The 15,983-nt window shown below is 35.0% G+C and overlaps 1 protein-coding gene across 1 annotated transcript in view; it reads left to right on the forward strand.

The window, feature by feature from the left end:
* AGMO (alkylglycerol monooxygenase) overlaps positions 1-15,983 on the forward strand; it is a 331,345-nt gene that overhangs the window by 111,393 nt on the left and 203,969 nt on the right. Inside the window, exon 5 of the mRNA XM_061197729.1 lies at positions 14,531-14,626. Coding sequence (XP_061053712.1) covers positions 14,531-14,626 — 96 coding nt within the window. The remainder of the gene's footprint in view (positions 1-14,530; positions 14,627-15,983) is intronic.

A 15,983-nucleotide genomic window follows, 5' to 3' on the forward strand; every position in this document is an offset into this window, starting at 1 on the left:
CAATGTATCTCAATTCAAATATATGCAAAGATTTCATTAGAAACTTTTAAAAACAGTTTTAAAAAAATCAGTTCCCATTTCTGCATGCTTGAGTAAAATCTAATTAAATCCTTTGCTTTTTATCTCTGTATTAGCATAGTCAGTACAATACTCAAGAGAAAGTTTGGCTCTAAAGTATTTTAACATAAGGAAATGACAAGACTAATGAATACCAGAAATTGCCTCTAGTTCTAAGATTCTTCTGATTCTCTGGGCAAACCTGATCCACTTGGTATCAGACCTCATCTGTGATTGTCCCTCTTTAGGTCTTCTGAGCTGTCTAAAGTACTGCTGCTAAAATGCACCTTGAGCTAGAAAGTCAGAGTTATCAATGTATAAGTGCATTCATCAATAGCTGTTTACTAATGATAAATTATAATGATAATAATACAAATGTTAATCTGTATGGTTCTTAATAGTTTGCATGTATAATACTTCTATTAGATATGATTATTGAATATTTTCTATGTGCCGGACAATCATCTAAGACCTCTTTATGTATTAATTCATTTGTTCTTCATGACAACTTCAAGGCATAGGTACTAGTATAACTCTCATTTCAAAATGATAACTGAGTCCATAGTTCAGTCACAAGACTAGTAAAGGGAGGAGTAGAATTTGAACTCATTCAACCTGGCTGCAAAGATCTTAACCTCTACACTAAATCCTCTTCTATGTACCTCTGTATTGTTTTTCACTTATCCCTGTCCCCTGTGCTATGCTAGATCAAGTATTACCATTATCAGGTACCTGTAGGTCAATGAGGTTAATTGCACAACCAGTAAGTGACAAAGTCCCGTATTTGAAATCAGATTCCTCATAATCAATAGAAAGATAGACTGGCATGTGTTCTGACCCAAACAGGAGCATAGGCCATACAAATGGACAAGCCAGTGATGGCACTAATACATTTGCTGAAAAGGATATTGAAGGAAATCCACCCCCTGCTCCCCACACCATACACCTATGTTATAGCTTATATTAATTTCCTAGGCCTGTTGTAACAAAGTACCACAAACTGGGTGGTTTAAAACAACAGAATTGTATTGTCTCACAGTTCTGGAGGCCAGAAGTTTGAAACCAATGCTGGCAAGGTCACGGTCCCTCTGAAGACTCTAGGGGAGCAGCTGTTCAAGTCCTTTCTCCTAGCTTCTCCAATCTTCACTCCCCATGGGAGTCTCATCTTCACATGGGGTTCTCCCTGTGTCTGTGTTCAAATTTCTCTTTTTTTATAAGGACACTAGTCATATTGGATTAGGAGCCCACCCTACTCCCTTATGACCACATCTTAACTAATCACATCTGCGATGATCCTATTTCCAAATAAGGTCACATTCTGAGGTATTCGGGAATAGGATTTCAACACATGAACTTTAGAGTGACATGATTCAATGTATAACACAGCTCTAAGCAATATAGATGGAAAAGATAGATAGATAGATAGATAGATAATTTCCCCCTCACATCTTCTATAGCAAGCTTGTGCTAGAACTTTAGATGGTTAAAAGTAGAGGAAAATACTACCGATTACACAGCTGTATATACCTCAAGACTGGTCCAGTGAATGGAGAGAAGGACAGGCTCCTGACTGGGGAGGAGAATACTGTCCACCCTCCCTTCTTAAGGAATAGCTGCATTAATACAAATTTCTATTATCCTATACAAAATAGGCTGACTATATGACTGATTAAAATAATAATCTCAAAAATATTTATTCTCTCCTGATTTATATATTACTCTTTGCATAAGGATAACTCAAACTACCAGTAGTTACATTTTGGGGGAGAAAGTCTCCAAGGGATGTAGCTATGTTGGAAGTTGCTCCAGGGAAATCAGTGTCATTAATGAGTTAATTATCTGAGGAATGATCAAAGGAAAATTTTCTATCTGAGCATCAGAGATTTCAGAAGTAGAAGAAACCTGGGAGATACTATATTTAAATCATCTATTTTTAAAGCTACAAAATGAATCTCAGGGGAGCCCACCCATCATCCAGTATTGAACATTGTTGGTTGGAACAGTCCAGACATCTGACTCCCATCTTTATCTTGGTCTAGCTTGTGTCCTTTCCTCTATTATATCAATGCATCCAAAGATACAGATTAGTGAAAATTGAAGTGAAATGCAGGTTCACACCTATTTTTTGCCGGACTAAATTCCCTTTATAACCTCTTATCACCTTGCCAAAGACACAGAAAATATGCTGAATAAGTAAATGAGCATTGGGAATGCATTACAGCTGTTAATTTGGGGTGGAGATGGAGAGAAAGAGAGGATTTCCAGTATGAGACATGAAAGGTAGGGATTGTCAATCAGCCTGGATTCTTGGTTAATATTTGTAAGTGTGCCAGAAGATAACTTGGATGGTTTCAGGATCTGTGATGGTTGCCAGTCTGTGATAGGTCTTTCTAGACATTAAAATCAGAGTTGTCAGGTCTCTTCATTTTCTTTGAATCTTTTGTAAGATTCTTTTCATCGATACAGCTATATAAGGCATATAATTTGGTAGCTACTAAGGTAACAATGTATTTTAGAACAAATAATAAATGGGTCATGTCTTTGGAGAGAAAATTGATTTGTGAAATGAAAAGCAAAATTAAGCTCAGAGTGCTTTTCTTTGACATTACTATGAAAATTAGGGTGGCAGGCCTGTCATTTAAAGTAGTTAAAGATGAGAATTTATAACCATACTTTTTGCATTTTTTAAATCCAGTTTTAGGTGATTTAACATTACTTATCCCCAAAGAGCTACAATTAGTGGAGTACCCTTTTTTCCCCAAATTATTGATTTATTTTTTATTGAAGTGTAGTCATTGTACAATATTATATGTTACAGGTATACAAAATAGTTATAAAAAAGGTTATATTTCATTTATAGTTATTATAAAATATTGGCTATATTCCCTGTATTTGTTGGGGAACTTAGTAAAGTAGTCGTGTTCAGGCTTCAGAGGCCGCACTAGGCCTCTCTCTGACCTGACAATGACACTAAAGCTGGCTGCATGCCAAACTGCTGAGCTACACCCAGGCCAAACGGGTGGCGCCAGCACACATTGTAAACCACTAGATAAGACAGAGAGTAAGTCCTGGGACTTCTTGCACCTTGAGGGTCTGGCCAGCCCCTGGGGATCAAGAACATTCCAAGACTTATGAGTTAAGACCAAGGCATTTATGACAATAACCAGAGCTGCAAACTTGCATGTAGGCTGATTGTTATCAGCATGCAGCCTAGTGTTAAAAACTGGTCTCCTTGTAGTGGCAAACTGAAGTCTCACCTGTGGGGTGGATGCACCGCCCGGGACCCTTCCCAACTGGGACTCCAGCTTGCTGTTACTTGGGACTTCCCAGCTGCTATTTGAATCTGGATGTAGGTGTCGGCCCAATCGGGTGATATATACTCTGTTATGTCTCTCTAATACTTTTATTCATCCCCTTCTAATGACTGTATATTGAAATTAAGTTAAATAATCTTCTATTAAAAAATTAATTAAATCTGCTCAGTTGTGTGAGACGAGTGGTTATTTTGCCAGCGAATACAACGAACCTTGAAACAGAAAGCAGGCTTTCAGCAAAACAGTATTGTACAATATATCCTTGTAGTTTATTTTGTACATTATAGTTTATACCTCTTAATCCCCTATCGCTATATTGCCCCTCTTGGGAGCGCCTTTTTAAGTGAGGCTTATTCATTATATAATTAAATATATGGTTTTGCTTGCTACTTCAGTCTTTTATTATACATCTTAATTAATATAATGCCTTAAACATGATAGTCTCTCCACTTTGCAAATAATAAAATGTGTCTAGACCCATGAATATTATGTAATATATAATAGGGTCAGGGTTAACATCTCATTTTCTTCCAACTTTATAAATAAAATATCTGAATGCTACAGCTTTATATTCAAAACATAGAAGTGCTCAAAAAATAAAAGAATGGGATAAATCAAAGGGTTACAGGAGCCAATTTGAAAGAGCTCCCAATGGCCAAAATGTGGAACAATTTGAACAACAAAATATATAACATAGTGTGAAGTTATAATCCGAAGTATAAAATAAATATCTTTGAAATCAGTCCACATTGACATAGATAAATGATTAAATACATAAATAAATAGGAACAAATAAATGGGAAACGAAATCCCCTAAAGAATTTCAAGAGAATTTCAAATTATATATGTAGATACTGCCCCCATCCAGGAAATGGAGATTAATGCCTCCTTTGCCATTGCCCTTTGAGTGTGGACTCTACTTTAGTAACTCCTTCACAAAGAATAGAGTGTGGAAAGGGACAAAGGGTGGGGTGGAAGTGGAAGTTTAACTTTAGAGTGGAGAAACTTACAAACACAATAAATCACAGGTCAAAGTTTACATCATCAGTGAGGTTGTATTGGTAGCAGGTACCCTTTGATAAGAGGTGATAAAAATATGCTGTTGGTAGTATGTACCCTATGACAAGATACATGGGAATGGACCTTCACTCCTGTGGTCTTTGTCACCAAAACCCATAACCCCAGTCTAACCATAAGAAAAGACATGTGTCAAACCCAAATTGAGTGACATTCTACAAAATACCTAACCAGTACTCGAAAGTGTAAAGGTTATGAAATACAGAGAATGTCTGAGAAACTGTCACAGATCAGAGGAGACTATAAGATACAAAACTAAATGTAATGTTTTGTCCTAGATGGATCCTAAAGCAGAAAAAGGATATTAGGGGGGAAGAAAAACAGAACTAATGAAATCTAAATAAGGTGTAGAGTTTAGTGGAGTTTAGTTAAAAGTAATGTACCACTGTCACTTCCTTAGTTGTTTCAATGCAGCTTAGTAATATGTTAACAATAGAGAGACTGGGGGGAGTAGGGGAGGTAATGTGGCAACTTCCTATATTATCTTTGCAACCCTTTTGCAAGTATAAAACTATTATAAAACAAATAGTTCATTAAAAGATAGAACTTCATGTCCATACCTGCATTTTCAAACTCAGAGCCACTGTAGATCATATACCAACTCTAGAAAAAAACAACTTAGATCTAGCCATTAACAATAGACATTGATTCCTGGAACCCCCTAGAGTATCATAAAGAACAATGATTCAGCCATGCTATTTTTAAACTGGCTGTTGTTCTAAAGTAACTATGTTTCCATTCTTAATCTCTCAATCCAACACTCACTTTCCAAAATGTCAGCTCTGAACAAGCTAAACTCCTTTACAGCTGTTACAAAGGAACCTCATAGAGTCCTTATCACAGGCAGAGCTGGTCTAAACCTGATCCAACCTCTTTCCAATCTCATCTTCCGCCCTCCGCCATTGTCACCCCATCCAGTTTAACAATTAATTTTCAGTTCTCTAAATCTACCATGACATAATGCCTTGATATTTTATTGAACATGCAGTTATCTCTGCCTAGAAAGTTATTTACGCTTTACCTCTGATTGTTATATCCTTCAAGATTGAATTCATTTCTCTTTTACAGTCACCTTCCTAACTTCCTCCAGGTCACTTTTTTTTCTTTCTTTCTGTCCTCCCATAAAGCCTTGCATATCTCTTTTATAATACTTATTTGCATTGTTGTCTTTCACACCAGCATGTAAACTTTGAAGGAAATGAACCTACTTCTATTTTTTCACTGTTACATACTTAGCATGTATAAAGTGCCTCATGCAGTCAGTGCTTAATAAATGCACATAACATGAATAAATGAAACAAAAAGTTTAATAGTTGTCAAAGAAATTATTGTTTTAGTTACCTAGGGTAAGACCAGTGTGTGAAATAATTTAAATCTGTCATTCATTTAAATGTTTATGATCTAACAGATCCTCAAAAAATTAGAGCACAGGGTGAGTAACTTAATTACTTTTTGGAATAAAATATATTTTAACATATTTGCATAACATATGAAGCTATTGAATGGGAAATAGTAAGCTATCTACATTTCAGTAGGTGAGTATTTCTTTTAAAAGCAGTAAAAAATGATAAACAGTTAGTTTAAATGACTGGGTTATGTAATTTTTTTTTAGCTCTGTACTATCTCTCAGAGGTACTTGTTTTTTAGGTTGGTATTATCAATATTACAAGAATTAGTAAAATATGTTTAGAGCATATTAGCAATCTAAAAAGAAGTAAATTTTAACCAGTATCAGAGGAAAGACATACAGTTAAAATATCAATTTGTGAAAACCTTTTTATCTATAAGTTAGGGAATATGTAAGTGTATGATGATATTATTTTTGAGCATAATAATTTCAAAATACATATTAATTTCATTGAAGAAACAGTAGAGAACAATTCACTTGGAAGAAAGAAGTCTGGGTCCCAGCCTTAGATCAGTTTTTAGCTAGATTTGCTACCCTGAACCAATTGAGTAATGTTTGAATCTCAGTGATTTTGAACATGAAATTAGGCGTTAATATTTGCTCTGCCTTCTCATATTGTTATTGGAAGATCACCTTAAATAATGAGTGTGTAAATTCTTTGAACTATATCAAGTATGATTCACATGTATAATATTGTTTTTATATTACACATAAAACCGCAGAGGAACTTTTAGTGAAATCTCAGATCTTTTTATTACGACATACTCTCTGCCAAACTACATAAGCAAAGACTATTTTTCAATATATGGGAGTTGGAGTTATATAAAGATAAATGCGAACAAATAAAGACACAAGAAACTAACAACTTTGATGTAACGCAGTCAAATGCAATGGGGATAAAATTCTCACAACTCTTGTGTCACAGAAGGAAAACATGCCTTGAGCCCCCCATGAAGTAAAAAAAACAAAACTTCTGTCAGGACCTTGCCTCAGAACTCCAAGGTATCCCTTCACCACCCTCAACCTCCATTCAAAGACATTAGTAAGACAAAGTTTATGTCCATACATTAAATAAATGAAGCACTTTGCCAGTTTGTGTGTTGACCAGTTTTAGATCCTTGATTCTAGCACAGATCAGCAAAATGCAACTATTCTGGTGCTTACCAAGCCATTTTGAAATTTGGTAAAAATAAAATTTTCCCCTGATTTTTGATATTTTTCTTTACAGAAATCTGATAGTCACTTGTAGTCCTTATAATGAAGGATAAATAAGGGGAATCATAGTGAAGACCTCTACATAAAACAGCATTATCTTATTGGCATTTTAAAAAAATGTTCAAGTGGCTAAAACACTCCCTTTACATGTTATTTTTCTTGTTTTGAGAAGCGCATCCACTCATTTTTTTTCTATATACACTTTTGACTGACAGAGGTCTTCATGGTGGCAGAGGTTGGGGATATGAAGAGAAGTAAGACATGAGCTTTTGTTCTTAAGGTGATTGCTTTCCTTGGAGGGATTCAATCAAGTCTACAGCCATTGTAATACAAATTGTTAAGGATTTAGAGAGAGATGTCTGCTCTGAGAACCAAGGAGGGTCAAGTGGAGCATCACAGAAGAAACGAGGCTTGAGCCCAATCTGTAAGAAGAAAAAAATTTTGCCATGAATATGGTTGTAAGTGGAACATTATATAGAAGGAGAATGTCTGTGAAAACACAAAATTATGAACAAATATGATAAACGTAGGGAATGGCAAGTAACATGTATGGTATGTGTATTTTCTTAGAACTGCCCTAACAAAGTACCAAAAACTGTGACTTAGAACACCTGAAGTGTATTGTCTCACAGTTCTGGAAGCTAGAAATCTAAGATCAAGGTATCGGCAGGATTGGTTCCTTCTGAGGGCTGTGAGGAAGCATCAGATCCACAGCTTCTTGTGGTTTGCTGGCAGTTTTTGGTGTTCCTTGTGTTGTAGATATATCACTCCGATCACTGCCTTCCTCTTCACGTGAAGTTCTTCCTGGGTTCATGTCTGTCTCTGTGTCCAAATCTTCCCTTTTTAGGGGACATAATTCAACCCATCACAGTATGAGTATGGCTAGAATACAGGATGTATAAGAAGGTGGAATGGGGAAAAGGGGAAATGGCTAAGAGCACAGAAATGGGAACAGAAGGGTGGGCCCAGATTTCTTAAAGAAGACTTTCTAAGTGGAAACACACACACTTTCTCCAAACATAGCAATTTAAGTAGATGCGTTTTAAGGACGGAGATCAGTACTCTACCTGCAGTCAGAGGAATTGGCTCTGTGTCAATGCTAATCACAGACTTAAGGAATTATTCAATCTTTAGTTTCTCAATTCTCAAGGAAAATGTCTGTGAAGTATTACAAAAATAAACAAGAATCATAGAAGTGCAAATATTAGTCAGGTTAAACTACTTTATTAAAATAAAGTAGACATGAATCTGGAGCTCAAAAGATTTTTTAAAAAAATTTCTTTCAAAGTAATTGTACCCTTGAGCTTCAACCATTTTGCTTACAGCTTATTCAAGGACAGCTCTCCTCTGTCAACCCCTGCTTCTTCTCCCAACTTGTCATTCCTCGTGGCTTTCCTTCCTACTTCATCTAACCTAAGATGCTTAACGCCCCTGACTCTAGCAAGCACGGGCTACCTCCTTCTGCTACATCTGCCCTTAAGTCCCCAAGCCTTGCTTGAATCTGGTCACTCACCTGCTTCACTCCCACACCCAGCTTGCTGAACGCCATGGGTGTCCTCCATCACCAGCTGGGAGTTTGGTGCCCCTCCACGAATGGCTTCCAAACCCAAATGAGCTGTAGGTGCTGCTCACCAAGCCATAAGCATGAGCCTCTCCCCTACCTGGGAGAAGCCTTTCTAAAATTCCTCAGTCTCCTCAAGATCTTTCCACTGCTGCCCCTGTTTGTCAGCCAATAAATGAATTTAAAACTTCACAGAGAAATGAGTTTTTCTGCTTTTCCCTCTCTCTATTTCTGTTCAGATATTTTCATGAAGATTTGTGAATTCACAAGTACATATACTTAAAAAAAAATTTTTTTTTAATTTAATTTAATTAAAAAAATTTTATATTATATTGGAGTATAGTTGATTAACAATGTTGTGTTTGTTTCAGGGCATACAACAAAGTGATTCAGTTATACATGTATCTATTCTTTTTCAAGTTCTTTTCCCATTTAGGTTCATAGATAACCAACAAGGACCTACTGCATTTACTTTACCTCTAGTTTTGCAGAAAATGTTCACCTCTCTTCAGTAGGTCTAATCCTTAGATTGGTGACATTGGTCCTACTGTGTTCCTCTGTTGGACTTTGTCCTGTCAATGACTCCTGGCATTTGTCCCTCTTCCTCTCAACTGGCTCCTTCTGAATATACCATAAATATATTCATGTCTCTCACATTAAAACACACACACACACACACCCCCACACACACACAATGTCTCCTCCCTCATCCATATGTTCTATTCAAGAAATACCTCCAGCTCTCTCCTTCCTTGTTCTTGGAGAAAGAGAGAAGTAAATCAAACCTACCTCTGTTTCATCACCTCCTTTGAATGATTCTTCAACTTACTGAGGTTTGCATTCGAGGCCTACCTGCTCCACTGGTCCATAACTGCAAATCCAGTGTTGTTTTTTAGTTCAGTTGATATTTGCAGGACATATTTGCTTCCTCAACAGCTTTCTTGGAATATTCCTCAAGGGCTTCAACACAATATACCTTAAGATGAACTTTATAAATCTACTCTTCCTCCTATTCATCATCTTGGTGAACAACATCACCTTTCACACAAGCCAGGTATCTGGGTGTCTTCTAATTCTCCTCTGTTTCTCTCATCTCCTATGTTTAAATAGTTACCAAATCCATTGATCTCTTGTATATATTCTGCCTCTCCATTCCCATGGCTACTGCTGTGGTGAATGTGCAAGATTTTTAACTGGGCTATACAAATAGGATTTCATACCACTTTTATATTTCTTACAGGCTTAAAAATCACACGTTAACTATTCCCTCCTGGCCTAGGATAAATCCAATCTCCTTAGAATGGCATTAAAATGCTCCCTCTCTGGTTTGACCAATGTCTAAATTATCTTTTGTTTTTGTTTGGCTGTGGTGAGCCACAGATTCCCCAGAGACTTCCTGATGAAAGCTATAGATTGTTTCTTTAAAAAATCACACATTCCCCCATACGTACAAGTTCACACTTTATTGTAGTCCTATCCAGGGGGTTCAAAGACTCCTTGAGATCTATCCATGAATTCCACGGTTCCCCCCAATCTCTTGCCCATTCTCTAATGGCTTCTGCAGTGCCAGAATACTTACGGTTCCCCCTCAAGGCCATGTTGCTTCTTGCTTCGTGATGCTTCCTCATACAACCCCTGCCTGCCCCACGTACTTGATGAACAGAATAAAACCCACTCATCTCTTCCGCATTAGCCTAAGGTCACCTCTAGACCTATCCTCATTCTCTCCTCACACATATGGATCTGTGTGGTTTCTCTCCTTTATGACCCTATTATATATGGCCTCTATCAAAAGATAATCAAAAACCCTCTAGACCTATCCTCATTCTCTCCTCACACATACAGATCTGTGTTGTTTCTATCCTTTATGACCCTATTATATATGACCTCTATCAAAAGATAATAAAATAACCTAAGGTAGATAGTGTAATTTAAGGCTAAAGAGCCTTGGAGTCAGAATAACCTGGGTTTGAATGCATGGCAGAAATGGTTATATTTGGGAAACAGTATAACATCCTCTGGCCCAGGTACTGAGAGTTTAAGTTTGAGGAAGGAGAAATTTCTTCTGACAAATTAGTACCATCTGAAGCTTTATGATGGAAATGGCATTTAAACCAGTTTTAAAAACTGTTAGGATTTGGAAGTAAAGAAGAAGATGAGAAGAATTCTCGGAACTAGTTGACATTTACTAAGCTGATTTCAATTTTAGAAATTGGAACCTTAATTGTATCATTAGACTCTTTTTATAGTATTATATTAATCACAAGAAATTAATTTTAATATGATTCATGTGACTTACTCCCTGACATATATCTTTATTTCTTATTAGAAATTTTATTTTTTGTAATTTATGCTGAGTTCATTTTTCTAATTGTAAGTTCATCATTATATTTACTGATTTGTAAGATTTGAGACATTGTTTCATCAATTTTTTAAAATTGAAGTATAGTTGATTTATAATGTTTCAGGAGCATAGCAAAGTGATTCAGTTAAATATACATATGTTTATATATATATATATATATACACATATATATATATATTTTCCACATTCTTCCCCATTATAGGTTATTACAAGATATCGAATATAGTTCCCTGTGCTAAAGTAGATCCTTGTTGTTTATCTATTTTATATATAGTAGTGTGTATCTGTTAATCCCAATATCCCAATTTATCCAAACCCCCTCCCCTCTTTCCCTTTGGTAATTATGTTTGTTTTCCATGCTTATGAGTCAATTTCTGTTTTGTAAAGAAATTCATTTGTATCATATTTTTTATTCCATATATAAGTGATATCATATGATATTTGTCTTTCTCTGTCTGACTTACTTTACTTAGTATGATAATCTCTAGGTCCATCCATGTTGCTGCCAATGGCATTATTTCATTCTTTTTTAATGGCTGAGTAATATTCCATTGTATCAAGATACCACATCTTCTTTATCCATTCATCTGTCGATGGACATTTAGGTTGCTTCCATGTCTTAGCTATTGTAAATAGTGCTGCTATGAACATTGAGGTGTATGGATCTTTCAAATTAGAGTTCTCTTCAGCTATATGCCCAGGAGTGGGATTGCAGGATCATATGGTAACTCTATTTTTACTTTTTAAGGAAGCTCCATACTGTTCTCCACAGTGGCTGCACCAATTTACATTCCCACCAACAGAGTAGGAGGGTTCCCTTTTCTCCACACCCTCTCCAGCATTGATTATTTTTAGAGTTTTTTATAATGGTCATTCTTAGCGGTGTGAGGCTGTACCTCATTGTAGTTTTGATTTGCATTTCTCTAATAATTAGCGATGTTGAGCATCTTTTCAGGTGCCTGTTGGCCATCTGGATGTCTTCTTTGGAGAAATGTCTGTTTCTGCCCATTTTTTGATTGGATTTTTTTTTTGGTATTGAGCTGTATGAGCTGTTTGTATATTTTTGAAATTAAGCCCTTGTCAGTAGCATCATTTGCAAATATTTTCTTCCATTCTGTATGTTGTCTTTTTGTTTATGGTTTCCTTTGCTCTGCAAAAGCTTTTAAGTTTAATTAGGTCCCATTTGTTTATTTTTGCTTTTGTTTCCATTACTCTAGGAGATGTATTCAAAAAAATATTGCTGCAATTTATGTCAAAGAGTGTTCTGCCTATGTTTTCCTCTAGGAATTTTATAGTATCCAGTCTTACATTTGGGTTATTAATCCATTTTAAGATTATTTTTGTATATGGTGTTAGAAAGTGTTCTAATTTTATTCTTTTACATGTAGCTGTCCAGTTTTCCCAGTACCAGTTATTGAAGAGACTGTCTTTTCTCCATTATATATTCTTGCCATCTTTGTCATAGATTAATTGACTGTAAGTGTGTGGGTTTATTTTTGGACTTTCTAACCTGTTCCATTGATCTATGTGTTTGGTTTTGTGCCAGTACCATACCGTTTTGATTACTGCAGTTTTGTAGTATAGTCTGAAGTCAGGCAGCATGGTTCCTCCAACTCCGTTCTTCTTTCTCAAGCTTGTTTTGGCTATTTGGGGTCTTTTGTGCTTCCATACAAATTAAACAACTTTTTGTTCCAGTTTTGTGAAAAATACCATTCGTAATTTGATAAAGATTGCATTAAATCTGTATATTGCCTTGAGTAATATGGTCATATTAGAATACTGATTCTTCCAATTCAACAACATGGTTCATCAAATACGTTTTTAGGAAATCTTATGGGAAATTCCTTAAGAAAGTGTTCTGTGGGCTAACAGGCTTGTGGTTTGTACTAGCATGATAAAGTCTCTGAGAAGTTCTATGGTAAAGAAAGTTCACTTGCCTTACTCAACTCTTCACAGTTTATCTGATGATAGAACACCCTTTTCCATAATAGCTGTTGTTATCTCAAAGGACTCTTTCTTCACACTTTGAGGAATTATAATGAACTATAAATAGTCATCTTGTATGCACTCTTTTTCCAGATAGAACTATTTATTAAGCATCAAGATAAGTTTGTTCTATATTTTTATTTACATCTCAAAGCTTCCAAAATATTCCTTAACTTAAAATACTTAAATCATTGGTCATGTATGTGTTTCAAATATTTTTTTCACCTATTGTAAGAGAACTATATTAATATATTATCAAATCAAATCACAATATTAGAGATTTTTTGGAACTAAAAAGATGGCTATTTTTCAGATGGTCTTCTCCTTCACCATTCATCTGAGGAAACTGGAGCCTAGAGAAGTTTAAGAAATTTGTAAATATTACAGAGCCATCCTGTAGTGGAATGAAGGCTTAAAAGGGAATGTCTTGAGTAAGAGCCCAGTGTTCTTTTGTTGTTCACTAATCTAATCCATTGCTTAATAATGAATTTATAAATAATGAAACTGATCCTGTTGTGATGACAGCTGAGATTTTTCATGACTTAAAGTTCGAAACAAAAAATATAAGAGTTTACGGAAATGTCTGATTTCAAATATATCCTCATTACTAAACGTTGTTGAAATGATATTTGGCCTAATTGAGAACAAAAGCTTTAAAATAATTCAGAAATAAAATTGTAGTATTCTGAAAACATGTTTTTAAAATATCTTATCTTTTGGAAATATTAACTTTATAAAACCCAAAATGTAAAGTGGAAGTCTGATTCTTTTTCTTCCTATTTTGTTGTTTAGTTTTTCATTTAATAAAAAGTTTTCTTACAACATGAAACCACTCTTGGGGATCACAGCAGATTGTGCTCATTCGTTGATTCTAACCAGTGGTTTACGAATAAGTTGTTTTCCCAAGGCAGAGGCATTTCCGTCTGTTAGAAAATAGGGACCTTCAAAACTTGTTTCCACAACGGCACAATATCATAGCTCCTTCTTTACTAACTTTGAAAAAAATCAGGAGATACTGTCAACCACAAAATAATAAAGTAAAATTTAAGAGGGAAAATGTATTCTTTCCCCTTCTCATGTGAAGTTACTGTCTTTTACTATAATTTCATTTCGTTACTCAGAATGCCGTAATAATACAGTGTTTAGGAGCTGTCAAGGTATAAAGGCACATGCTCCTACATTTCTTTTGCTTAAAGAAAGTGAGTATTTTTGTATATATTAAAAAACCTCTTTACTTCCAGGAAATACACCCAACCTTTTCAAGATTAAGGAAATAACATACAATGTATGCTATGTTAACCAGACAATATTAAATGTGAAATAGAAGTCCAGTGGACTTAGCTCCAACATGTCTATAACTTTATCATCACGTGGAAAAATTAATGTTGCAAAGTCAAACATGGCAATAAAATGTACAGAATAAGATATATTTGCTAAAAACAAGGCATATTTGCTGAAGGATAGACTCAAAATATTGAATCATTAGTAATAGTCTATGTAATGTTGAGAAATCCTATGTGCAAATTTACAATGTTTTAATCTTTCAGATATTCTACTCTCCACTGGCCCTCTTCATACCACCTTCAGTCTATGCTGTTCATCTTCAGTTCAATCTCCTCTACCAGTTTTGGATCCACACAAAGGTAATTTTTTTTCTAAAGTTTTATACCTAAATAGCCTAAAGCAATGTCCTAGAAATCCACTAGCAGCTGATTTATTGTGTAAGAAAAACCTTTGTCTGCCTTCTTTAAGGAGAAACATGTGTTCATTTTTATTCCTTTTTACTGAATATATATTGCAACGTTTATAAGAAGCAATGAGGCCAGTTGGTCTCAATTAAATAAAATAATTTTTGAACTGTTAAGTACCAAAATGTTTTAATACTGTACTCAATACAATATCTTCCTGTATTACAGTTTATTAAACATAAAGATGTTGAAATTCATTTCAATTTAGAGATATAAATTTATATATATGTATATATTTGTGAATATTTTGTTTATATATTTAATATATACTAGTTATAATAATTTATATGTATAATATAATCTATTGTTATATAATGAACAATATTTAATTATATAAGATATATAATGTTTATACATTTTTATTTATATATACGTATATATATCAATCGGTGGAAACTGCTTGAAAACTCCTTGAAAAACATTTAATGCTTAAAGGAATTATCTAAATATTTTTTGATTGGAAATCTTTCTCTAGTTTTAGAGTTTAGGTTTTATTTAAAGAGTGTTCAATAAGTTTTTTCTTCCAGAAAAGTGAACAAATATAATTTCTTGGGTCTTCTGTGGTATTTCAAATTGTCAGACTTGAATGTTTGCAGATAGATCATTAAGCAACTGATCGTTTTATGAACTATCATACTGATCTGGTTGTTAAATACCAAAAATCACAGACCCTGAAAAATTCTTACTTATGCACATTAGAACCCTTTCAAGCATTTGGTATTTATCGGAAGCCTTTTGAAGTTCTAGAGGAAGCATGCTGACAGGTGTTGCAACTGGTTGAACACTACCACAAATCACAGCTGCATTAGATGCCAAAGCTTGATACAACAAAGTGCATTATTTCATTAATCTGCAGTATTTCATGCTACTGATTTACTTGGAATAAAGGGACTGTTACCATGACTTTGGACGTACCTGGCATTATTTGAAGATCTGTCATGAAATAGTATTGCATTTTATGGTAGCTGACATACATCGAACAGTCAATACTACAACCATCTGAAAGCGTTGTTGAGGCCAATTCTGACTCTAGAGGTCAAAGACAAATTTGTTTAAATCAGTGGAGGGAAGCTTTCTGATGATTTACATGGAGGGGTTAAAGGAGAAATACATTTTTATAGCAGCTCTGCTCCAGGTCATGCCATGTGTTGGGTCTGGTATTAGTCTGGATACAGAATAATGGTGCCTAAGTAACTTTCGCCTTTTCCAGTGGCCCTCTGAGAAGTCCATGAGCCAGGGCTTGAGTTCTATC

Source organism: Eubalaena glacialis, chromosome 8 (assembly GCF_028564815.1).
Source record: "Eubalaena glacialis isolate mEubGla1 chromosome 8, mEubGla1.1.hap2.+ XY, whole genome shotgun sequence".
Classification (NCBI taxonomy): Eukaryota; Metazoa; Chordata; class Mammalia; order Artiodactyla; family Balaenidae; genus Eubalaena; species Eubalaena glacialis.